The sequence below is a fragment of the Ascaphus truei genome, chromosome 13 (assembly GCF_040206685.1).
Source record: "Ascaphus truei isolate aAscTru1 chromosome 13, aAscTru1.hap1, whole genome shotgun sequence".
NCBI lineage: Eukaryota > Metazoa > Chordata > Amphibia > Anura > Ascaphidae > Ascaphus > Ascaphus truei.
This window is the reverse complement of record NC_134495.1, coordinates 5,468,800-5,481,158: the sequence shown is the minus strand read 5'-3', so window position 1 is coordinate 5,481,158 and position 12,359 is coordinate 5,468,800. Positions and strand designations below refer to the sequence as shown.

General features: G+C 53.9%; 1 protein-coding gene across 4 annotated transcripts in view; it reads right to left on the bottom strand.

The window, feature by feature from the left end:
• Positions 1 to 11,659, bottom strand: part of CUX2 (cut like homeobox 2) — a 351,667-nt gene extending 340,008 nt beyond the window's left edge. Inside the window, exon 1 of one of the 4 annotated variants that reach the window (XM_075568157.1) lies at positions 11,533 to 11,659. In XM_075568157.1, the coding sequence (XP_075424272.1) occupies positions 11,533 to 11,595 (63 nt within the window). In that variant the 5' untranslated portion in view covers positions 11,596 to 11,659. Of the gene's footprint in view, positions 1 to 9,451; positions 9,755 to 11,532 lie in introns of those variants that run through there. The other 3 variants (XM_075568155.1, XM_075568153.1, XM_075568156.1) reach the window with 3 other exon arrangements.
• Positions 11,660 to 12,359: the final 700 nt, after the last annotated feature.

Here is a 12,359-nt window from a genome sequence, read left to right as displayed (position 1 = left end):
AAAACAGCAGTCTGCAGCGAGCCCGCTCTGCTGCCAGGAGGGTCTGCAATGAGTTCAAAGTACCCTTTTAAAATAAATATTTGTATATATAATGATACAGGGTTTATATAAACACACACACCCTGATTGCATATATTGAAATCAGCTTTTTTTCTCCTATCCTTTCATTCACTCTAAAACTACAGTATATAGTTGCTCTGTTTGTTTGTTTGTTTTTACTGACATTGTATGTATGTATGTCTTTATTTATATAACGCCATTAATGTACATAGCGCTTCGCAGTAGTAATACACTAGTAATACACAATACATTATCGGATGCCTCTGTTTGGCTAATGTCTGAATAGCAGAAGACATTTTAAGTTCCCAAATATTTGTATAATCCTATCTCCAGAGCACAAGTATACAATTTAATGGTTCGCATCAGTAAAGACAAATCAATAAACGCCATAATAATTTAAAAATAACAGGACAGTTAAGCGAGCAGAAAAGGATTGCCATTTTAAGATCTTCAGAAGAGTCCCAGTCTAAAGTAATCTGAAAACCACCCCAAACAACGCAAGAATGACACAATGCCATCACTACCCAATGCATACCCCTGCCATTAACCCAGGGTTCTCAACTCCAGTCCTCAAGACCCCCCAACAAGTCAAGTTTTAAGAATATCCCTGCTTCAGCACAGGTGGCTCAATCAGTGTCTCAATGTTCGACTGAGCCACCTGTGCTGAAGCAGGAATTTCCATAAAACCTGACCAGTTGGGGGGCTCTTCAGGACTGGAGTTGAGAACCCCATGCATTAACCTCTTCACTACCAGTGGGACCAGGAAAAATGTTATGGCGCTAGTCTAAGGCTTTCATACCTAAAGAGTTAAAATGCAAAAAAATAAATAGTAGATTTTTTTAAAAGCAGCTCTTAGGAAATTCATAATGGTGATTCCCAATAATGTTCTACATCCAAATGCCGCACATATGTGATTAGGAACAAAACAAGAAAAACAGCATTTTACAAACGATATGAATGATAATAATGTACTTTTCAGATCAAGCAAATATAATCGCACCTCTAACCTTTCAGCTCCGGAGAGGATTGAACACAACCCTCTGCTTACTGGGGCACAGGGAACTGGCACAAGGTCACCGTTACCACCCTAATCCAGAGGCAGAGCCAGGGGCAGAGCCAGAGGCAAGAGCCAGGGGCAAGAGCCAGAGGCAAGAGCCAGAGGCAAGAGCCAGGGGCAGGGGCAGAGCCAGGGTCAAGAGATCTGCCGGCCAGGGCCTGCTGCCCCCTCCCCAGCTCAGCACCCCCAGACTCCGCTTCCCATGCAGCCAGCCAGGGGTGGGTATTATATCTGCCCACATCCTGCCAGGGAGGCATCACTCAGCAGAACATCAAGCCAGGCCTCACCTGGGTCAAATGACTGGACGGGATCCCGGCACCGGTCACTCATTTGTGCAACAAACAAAGAAAAATCAGCATTGTGTGTAGGTCATTAGCCTTCCATTGTGAAAGTGCTGATTTGTATTGCTGGGGCTTAGTAAAAAGCAATCCTTTCCCAACACACACACAGGACTGGAGCCCCCAGCACACTGTCAGCTCGGATTCAGGGCTGGAGCCCCCAGCACACTGTCAGCTCGGATTCAGGACTGGAGCCCCCAGCACACTGTCAGCTCGGATTCAGGACTGGAGCCCCCAGCACACTGTCAGCTCGGATTCAGGGCTGGAGCCCACAGCACACTGTCAGCTCGGATTCAGGGCTGGAGCCCACAGCACACTGTCAGCTCGGATTCAGGACTGCAGCCCACAGCACACTGTCAGCCCGGATTCAGGACTGGAGCCCACAGCACACTGTCAGCCCGGATTCAGGACTGGAGCCCACAGCACACTGTCAGCCCGGATTCGGGGGTGGAGCCCACAGCACACTGTCAGCTCGGATTCAGGACTGGAGCCCCCAGCACACTGTCAGCTCGGATTCAGGACTGGAGCCCCCAGCACACTGTCAGCCCGGATTCAGGACTGGAGCCCACAGCACACTGTCAGCCCGGATTCAGGACTGGAGCCCACAGCACACTGTCAGCTCGGATTCAGGACTGGAGCCCACAGCACACTGTCAGCTCGGATTCAGGACTGGAGCCCCCAGCACACTGTCAGCTCGGATTCAGGACTGGAGCCCCCAGCACACTGTCAGCCCGGATTCAGGACTGGAGCCCACAGCACACTGTCAGCTCGGATTCAGGACTGGAGCCCCCAGCACACTGTCAGCCCGGATTCAGGCCTGGAGCCCACAGCACACTGTCAGCTCGGATTCAGGACTGCAGCCCACAGCACACTGTCAGCTCGGATTCAGGACTGGAGCCCCCAGCACACTGTCAGCCCGGATTCAGGCCTGGAGCCCACAGCACACTGTCAGCTCGAATTCAGGACTGCAGCCCACAGCACACTGTCAGCTCGGATTCAGGACTGGAGCCCACAGCACACTGTCAGCTCGGATTCAGGACTGGAGCCCACAGCACACTGTCAGCTCGGATTCAGGACTGGAGCCCCCAGCACACTGTCAGCTCGGATTCAGGACTGGAGCCCCCAGCACACTGTCAGCCCGGATTCAGGACTGGAGCCCACAGCACACTGTCAGCTCGGATTCAGGACTGGAGCCCCCAGCACACTGTCAGCCCGGATTCAGGCCTGGAGCCCACAGCACACTGTCAGCTCGGATTCAGGACTGCAGCCCACAGCACACTGTCAGCTCGGATTCAGGACTGGAGCCCCCAGCACACTGTCAGCCCGGATTCAGGCCTGGAGCCCACAGCACACTGTCAGCTCGAATTCAGGACTGCAGCCCACAGCACACTGTCAGCTCGGATTCAGGACTGGAGCCCACAGCACACTGTCAGCTCGGATTCAGGACTGGAGCCCACAGCACACTGTCAGCCCGGATTCAGGACTGGAGCCCACAGCACACTGTCAGCTCGGATTCAGGACTGGAGCCCACAGCACACTGTCAGCTCGGATTCAGGACTGCAGCCCACAGCACACTGTCAGCTCGGATTCAGGACTGGAGCCCACAGCACACTGTAAGCTCGGATTCAGGACTGGAGCCCACAGCACACTGTCAGCTCGGATTCAGGACTGGAGCCCACAGCACACTGTCAGCCCGGAATCAGGACTGGAGCCCACAGCACACTGTCAGCCCGGATTCAGGACTGGAGCCCACAGCACACTGTCAGCTCGGATTCAGGACCGCAGCCCACAGCACACTGTCAGCTCGGATTCAGGACTGGAGCCCACAGCACACTGTCAGCCCGGATTCAGGACTGGAGCCCACAGCACACTGTCAGCTCGGATTCAGGACTGGAGCCCACAGCACACTGTCAGCTCGGATTCAGGACTGGAGCCCACAGCACACTGTCAGCTCGGATTCAGGACTGGAGCCCACAGCACACTGTCAGCCCGGATTCAGGACTGGAGCCCACAGCACACTGTCAGCCCGGATTCAGGACTGGAGCCCAAAGCACACTGTCAGCTCGGATTCAGGACTGGAGCCCACAGCACACTGTCAGCCCGGATCCAGGACTGCAGCCCCCAGCACACTGTCAGCTCGGATTCAGGACTGGAGCCCACAGCACACTGTCAGCTCGGATTCAGGACTGGAGCCCACAGCACACTGTCAGCTCGGATTCAGGACTGGAGCCCACAGCACACTGTCAGCCCGGATTCAGGACTGGAGCCCACAGCACACTGTCAGCTCGGATTCAGGACTGGAGCCCACAGCACACTGTCAGCTCGGATTCAGGACTGGAGCCCCCAGCACACTGTCAGCTCGGATTCAGGACTGGAGCCCCCAGCACACTGTCAGCTCGGATTCAGGACTGGAGCCCACAGCACACTGTCAGCTCGGATTCAGGACTGCAGCCCACAGCACACTGTCAGCTCGGATTCAGGACTGGAGCCCACAGCACACTGTCAGCTCGGATTCAGGACTGGAGCCCCCAGCACACTGTCAGCTCAGATTCAGGACTGGAGCCCCCAGCACACTGTCAGCTCGGATTCAGGACCGGAGCCCACAGTACACTGTCAGCTCGGATTCAGGACTGGAGCCCACAGCACACTGTCAGCTCGGATTCAGGACTGCAGCCCACAGCACACTGTCAGCCCGGATTCAGGACTGCAGCCCCCAGCACACTGTCAGCTCGGATTCAGGACTGGAGCCCACAGCACACTGACAGCTCGGATTCAGGACTGGAGCCCACAGCACACTGTCAGCTCGGATTCAGGACTGCAGCCCCCAGCACACTGTCAGCTCGGATTCAGGACTGGAGCCCACAGCACACTGTCAGCTCGGATTCAGGACTGGAGCCCACAGCACACTGTCAGCTCGGATTCAGGACTGCAGCCCACAGCACACTGTCAGCCCGGATTCAGGACTGCAGCCCCCAGCACACTGTCAGCTCGGATTCAGGACCGGAGCCCACAGCACACTGTCAGCTCGGATTCAGGACCGCAGCCCCCAGCACACTGTCAGCTCGGATTCAGGACTGGAGCCCATAGCACACTGTCAGCCCGGATTCAGGACTGCAGCCCCCAGCACACTGTCAGCTCGGATTCAGGACTGGAGCCCATAGCACACTGTCAGCTCGGATTCAGGACTGGAGCCCACAGCACACTGTCAGCCCGGATTCAGGACTGCAGCCCACAGCACACTGTCAGCTCGGATTCAGGACTGGAGCCCATAGCACACTGTCAGCTCGGATTCAGGACCGGAGCCCACAGCACACTGTCAGCTCGGATTCAGGACTGGAGCCCACAGCACACTATCAGCTCGGATTCAGGACTGGAGCCCACAGCACACTGTCAGCTCGGATTCAGGACTGGAGCCCACAGCACACTGTCAGCTCGGATTCAGGACTGCAGCCCACAGCACACTGTCAGCCCGGATTCAGGACTGCAGCCCCCAGCACACTGTCAGCTCGGATTCAGGACCGGAGCCCCCAGCACACTGTCAGCTCGGATTCAGGACTGGAGCCCACAGCACACTGTCAGCTCGGATTCAGGACTGGAGCCCACAGCACACTGTCAGCTCGGATTCAGAACTGCAGCCCAAAGCACACTGTCAGCTCGGATTCAGGACTGGAGCCCACAGCACACTGTCAGCTCGGATTCAGGACTGGAGCCCCCAGCACACTGTCAGCTCGGATTCAGGCCTGGAGCCCACAGCACACTGTCAGCTCGGATTCAGGACTGGAGCCCCCAGCACACTGTCAGCTCGGATTCAGGCCCCTGCTCAGCTTTAGACAGGAGCATATCAACAAAAACATTCACTTTCTACAAACCTAAATGCGTTAACGCTTGGAAGGACTTATATTTCCTACTACAGCACAATGGAAAGCACTTATATCCCCCAAAGCATGCAGCAGCTCTCAGACATCCTACAGGGATAAGCCCTTTAATATGCATGTAAATGAGCGATTCCCCATACATGGCAGTGTGAGAGGAAGCCATGCCTCATCGTCTCCCGCCTGTATCCAGAGCTGGTGTGTAATACTGATCCGGAGCCGATACACATGTAAACAGCAGCACCCCCCCCCCCCCCCCATCAGGAGCTGATACACATGTAAACAGCAGCACCACCCCCCCCCATCAGGAGCTGATACACATGTTAACAGCAGCTCCCCCCCCCCCCCCCATCAGGAGCTGATACACATGTAAACAGCAGCTCCCCCCCCCATCAGGAACTGATACACATGTAAACAGCAGCACCACCTCCCCCCCTCCCCATCAGGAGCCGATACACATGTAAACAGCAGCACCCCCCCCCCCCCATCAGGAACTGATACACATGTAAACAGCAGCTCCCCCCCTCCCCATCAGGAGCTGATACACATGTTAACAGCAGCTCCCCCCCCCCCCATCAGGAGCTGATACACATGTAAACAGCAGCTCCCCCCCCCCCATCAGGAGCTGATACACATGTAAACAGCAGCTCCCCCCCCCCCCATCAGGAGCTGATACACATGTAAACAGCAGCACCCCCCCCCCCCCCCCCATCAGGAGCTGATACACATGTAAACAGCAGCTCCCCCCCCCCCATCAGGAGCTGATACACATGTAAACAGCAGCTTCCCCCCCCCCCTATCAGGAGCTGATACACATGTAAACAGCAGCTCCCCCCCATCAGGAGCTGACACACATGTAAACAGCAGCTCCCCCCCCCCCCCCCCCCTCCATCAGGAACTGATACACATGTAAACAGCAGCTCCCCCCCCCCCCCCCATCAGGAGCTGATACACATGTAAACAGGGGCTCCCCCCCCCCCCATCAGGAGCTGATACACATGTAAACAGCAGCTCCCCCCCCCCCTCTCCATCAGGAACTGATACACATGTAAACAGCAGCTCCCCCCCCCCCCCATCAGGAACTGATACACATGTAAACAGCAGCTCCCCCCCCCCCCCCATCAGGAGCTGATACACATGTAAACAGCAGCACCCCCCCATTCCATCAGGAGCTGATACACATGTAAACAGCAGCTCCCCCCCCTCCATCAGGAGCTGATACACATGTAAACAGCAGCTCCCCCCCCCCCATCAGGAACTGATACACATGTAAACAGCAGCTCCCCCCCCCCCCCCCATCAGGAACTGATACACATGTAAACAGCAGCTCCCCCCCCTCCATCAGGAGCTGATACACATGTAAACAGCAGCTCCCCCCCCCCCCCCATCAGGAGCTGATACACATGTAAACAGCAGCTCCCCCCCCCCCCATCAGGAACTGATACACATGTAAACAGCAGCTCTCCCCCCCCCCCCCCATCAGGTCAACTGCCCTTTTATACATTTGGACAAACAGGCTTATTGGTCATTTCCCTGACCATCAGCAGCAGCACGTGGAACCATGTGACCCAGAGACAACTAGAAATTGTCATTTTAATCTAATGTAAGTGTCGTGCTATCACAGCCAATCAGGGATCGGCATGCATCCAGACTAAAGGCTATATAGCATAGAACAGGAGTGGCTAACACTAGCCCTCAAGGGCCACCAACAGGTCAGATTTTAAGGATATCCCTGCTTCAGCACAGGGGGCTCAATCTTCGACTGAGCCACCTATACTGAAGTAGAGATATCCTTAAAACCTGACCTGTTGGTGGCCCTTGAGGACTGGAGTCGGCCGCCCCTGGCATAGAATATTAGCTGCCTAGTGACAGTTGTGTTAACTGACATTCAGGGATGGTCGGGATGGACAGGAGTGGTCAGGATGGACGGAATGGCTTGGGATGGACGGGAGTGGTCAGGATGGACGGAATGGCTTGGGATGGTCGGGATGGACGGGAGTGGTCAGGATGGATGGGATGGACGGGGATGATCGGGATGGACAGGATGGATGGGATTGGTCAGGATGGACGGAATGGCTTGGGATGGACGGGAGTGGTCAGGATGGACAGGATGTCCGGGGATGGCCGGGATGGTCGGGGGTGGCCGGGGATGGTCAGCATGGCCGGGGATGGACGGGATGGTTGGAATGGTCGGGGATGGACAGGACGGCCAGGGATGGACGGGGATGGTCAGCATGGTGGGGATGGATGGGATGGCCGGGGATGGACGGGATGGTTGGAATGGTCGGGGAAAGACAGGATGGCTGGGGATGGACGGGATGGCCGGGGATGGTCAGCATGGATGGGATGGTCGGGATGGACGGGAGTGGTCAGGATGGACAGGATGGTTGGAATGGTCGGGGATGGACGGGGTGGCCGGGGATGGACGGGGTGGCCGGGGATGGACGGGTTGGCCGGGGATGGTCAGTATGGATGGGATGAACGGATGGCCGGGGATAGACGGGATGGTTGGAATGGTCAGGGAGAGTCAGGGATGGACAGGATGGCCGGGGCTGGACGGGATGGTTGGAATGGTCGGTGATGGTCAGGGATGGACAGGATGGCCGGGGATGGACGGGATGGCCGGGGCTGGACGGGATGGTTGGAATGGTCGGGGATGGTCAGGGATGGACAGGATGGCCGGGGATGGACGGGATGGCTGGGGAAGCACACAATATATGCATCCAAGGTGCACGTTACATTCTGAAGAGCTGAATAACAATAGGAGCCCAGAAGGACCGGAGCCGGCCCTGAGCGGAGCGGGTCCTGCGTTCTCCCAGACCTGCTTGCCATGCTCTTGTCATCCCCAATGTTACAGAACATCAATCAAAAATAAAGAGTCAGGGCCCTGAGTGCCCAGGTCTCATTTACAAACATTAGCAGGGAATACAAACACAATTTCCCTTCCTACTGAACTCAGTGTAGCCAGACGATTAAAAACAATGTCATCACCCCCTATAAATAACACTTCAAAAACAAATATATACATTTACACAGACTGTATATTCAGAGTCTGCATGCACAAACATAGACACATTTTCTTTTACAGAATATCAAATATTCATAGTATCATTTGTTATTACTGCTGCTTGCTATATAAAACTCAGATTTATATTTAGGATTACCATATGGGTCATAGAGAATTAATTGCTACGGAAAACAGTATATGCAAATGATACTTATATGAATCATGTTACTGGGGTTTTTTTTTTTTTTTAATTATTATTATTTTGTTGCATGGTAATTATTTCAGCTATAAAAAAAAAGTATTCACTCAAAGCAGCATCACATAAAATAGCTCTTAAATCAGAACTTGATTTCAGTGGTAAAGGCAGCATGTATATAAGGGAAAACACAAAGCAATCTCTTATAGCCAGGACATAATGTACAATGAAAGTGCCTTAGGGAGTCAGATCATTTCATTTGGAAAAAAATCAACATGCATGTTTAAGAAGTCAATGCAAAAAAAGCTATTTAACAAAACACAACCATGCATTTCTCACAACTGTTCACAATTCACTTTACATTTTATTTTAAGAAAGAGAATAAAACACTTTGCACAAGTCTTCAGCAAAAACATTGACTTGTTATTTTAATCCCCTTCCCAACAGATGCATGTAGCCATAAAGTGTGTGTATATATGTGTATAGATATATATATATACACCCCCCCTCCCCACATAGAGATGCAATATATATATATGTGTATATATACATACATACCCCCACATAGAGATGATATATATATATTTGACACTGCTCAGTATTTTAATCCACAAGAAACAATGCTAATAATACAAGGGTGCACAGTATCTATTCCAGACATAAATGCCAATAGCTAGAAAGAACAATATCCACTTGAAGAGTTTACAATTGTTACAATGACAATCATACCCCAGTTCAGCAGAGCAATAGACACAATCACTGTTCCCAATCATTATATTAATATGTCATCTGCATTTAGTGCTGATTAAGGCAGGCACAATACACAATCTCTGCCCCAAAGACCTTGCAATTAAAGACATACATAATAAGATTATAGAGATAATACTGCATAAAGGTGCAATTAATCAGCAGATTCTCTACCTGTAGGCTGAAGAGCTTGCAATCAGTGGATTTTAGTACCTGAGATGGAGATAACACTGCAGGGTGACAGTGACAGAAAGCTGAGCCTCCCCACACAAAGGCATATCCCTCTCTACAACAGAACATGCAGGTTCAAAGCAGCCAGGTCTGAGAGTGAATGCACAATACTAAAAGGACTTTGTAGGGACAGAGTGGGGACACCTACAGCTGGTCTCTTTGTAGAGACAGAGTGGGGACACCCACAGCAGGTCTCTTTGTAGGGACAGAGTGGGGACACCCACATCTGGTCTCTTTGTAGGGACAGAGTGGGGACACCTACAGCTGGTCTCTTTGTAGGGACAGAGTGGGGACACCTACAGCTGGTCTCTTTATAGGGACAGAGTGGGGACACCTACAGCTGGTCTCTTTGTAGGGACAGAGTGGGGACACCCACAGCTGGTCTCTTTGTAGGGACAGAGTGGGGACACCCACAGCAGGTCTCTTTGTAGGGACAGAGTGGGGACACCTACATCTGGTCTCTTTGTAGGGACAGAGTGGGGACACCTACAGCAGGTCTCTTTGTAGGGACAGAGTGGGGACACCTACAGCTGGTCTCTTTGTAGGGACAGAGTGGGGACACCTACAGCTGGTCTCTTTGTAGGGACAGTGTGGGGACACCTACAACTGGTCTCTTTGTAGGGACAGTGTGGGGACACCTACAGTTGGTCTCTTTGTAGGGACAGTGTGGGGACACCTACAGCTGGTCTCTTTGTAGGGACAGAGTGGGGACACCTACAGCTGGTCTCTTTGTAGGGACAGAGTGGGGACACCTACAGCTGGTCTCTTTGTAGTCACTCGTCATGGGAATGTCCCATTGGAAAGAGGCATCACTCACTCCTGGTTTGCTGGCAGCAGAGGAATTGAATGTGTATCATTCCATTGGAAGCATCTTGTGCACAGTTCCAGGGGGGTGAGATGTGGGGTTCCCCGGCCAATGATGTCATTGTAACCCTTCACGTGAAAGGGGTTCACACTCACCACAGGAGGGCAAGGTGTCCCACTCACCACAGGAGGGCAAAGTGTCCCACTCACCACCCTGGTCCTCAACATCTCGGCCCACACTCCAATGGAGATGCACAAGTCATTAACCTCTGCAGTGCCACATGACTGCGCCTGGGTCTCCACCTCTGTGCTAGGTGGTGTCAGTCATATATACTCATATATACCCTCCGCCCCACTCTTCCCAGGCAGGGCTGCCCCATTAACCCCTCCTAGTGTCCATCAGCACCAGTCCCTCGTGTACGCACCAATGGGAGTTTCCGTGGGAAAGTGCCCCAGTCGGCACCATCGCAGTGAATTACCCCCACAGTCTTTAAATGAGCCTGAACCTTATGAATGGATTTCATGACTCCCCTTCCCCCCCCTCCCCAGTTAGGAAGGGGGTCTCATACATCAGTGCTGAGTATCCCTGGGCTAGACAGGGGCACTCAATACACATCAAATAAATGTGCTCAATTAACCCCTGCAATGCCAGATGGGTGAGAGTCTCCGATTAGGGCGTAAGTGTAGCCCTTTAATAGGGAGTCTCATTCATCAGTAGTGAGTGCCACTCGTGTAACCATCAGTCTCACAGACACGAGTGGGGTCCCACTCTCCCACGCCAGGGCACTTGCATTAAGGTGCCAGAGGAGTGAGTGTTACTGTCTGCCAGTGTAACATCAGTGTCCCAGACACGAGTGGGGCATCAGGGCACTTCCATTAACCCCTCCAGTGCCACAGTGGGCAGCAACGCGTCTCACCTTCATTCCTGGGGGGGCGGGGGGAGCCGAAGGCCCCCTCACACCCCCCCCCCCCCCCCCCCCCACACACACACACACACACACACACACACACACACACACACACACACACACACACACACACACACACACTGCTGCTAATCAATGATTGAACTGAACAAAGAAAGAGGATCAATTCGCAATAACCCATCTACTACCCCCCTCAATCACCCCCCTCACCCCTCATCCCCCACCACCCCAACAACTAGGGGCTTCACCCAAGACCCTTCTCCCCCCCCCCCCCCCCAACCTCCAGGCACCAACCTGCAGCCGCCGCAGATCAAACCTCTTCCAATATTGAAACATTGATCCCACATTGGCGGCCATCTTAGGGGATATTGAAGAGATATTGTGTGTGTGTGTGTGTGTGTGTGTGAGGGGGGGGGGGGTGTCTCTCTCCCTCTCCTCCCACTCCCTCCCTTCCTCTCTCTCTCTCTCCCCCTCTCCTCTCTTTCTCCTCTCCCCCTCTCACCCCCCCTCTCTCCTCCCCTCTCTCCTCCCCTCTCACCCCCTCCTCTCTCTCCCCTCTCACTCCCCCTCCTCTCTCCCTCCCCTCTCTCCCTCCCCTCTCTCCCCTCTCTCCCCTGCTACCACAGCCAGGAGAGGGTGTGAGTGTTATATTCCTAAAGTAGAGCAGCTCCCTCTCACTCTCCCTCCTCTCTCCCCCCTCTCTCTCCCCACCCCTCCTCTCCCCCCCTCCCACTCCCCCTCCTCCTCTCCCCCCTCCTCCTCTCCCCTCCCCCTTCTCTCACCCCCCCCCCCTTGCTAGCACAGCCAGGAGTGGGTGTGAGTTTGGGTTCAGCAGCTCCCTCCTACGCCCCCTGCTCTCACCCCCCCCTCCTCTCACCCTCCCCCTCCTCTCACCCCCCCTCCTCTCACCCACCCCCCTCCTCTCATCCCCCCTCCTCTCACCCCCCCCTCCTCTCACCCCCCCTTGCTAGCACAGCCCGGAGTGGGTGTGAGTTTGGGTACAGCAGCCCCCCACCCCACCTCCTGTCCCGGGTCTGTCCGTGACTGATTCACACTACACTTCGCAACAACAAAAAAAACTTATCGATAGTGACGTAACGGGCGGATCGATACATCCCGGG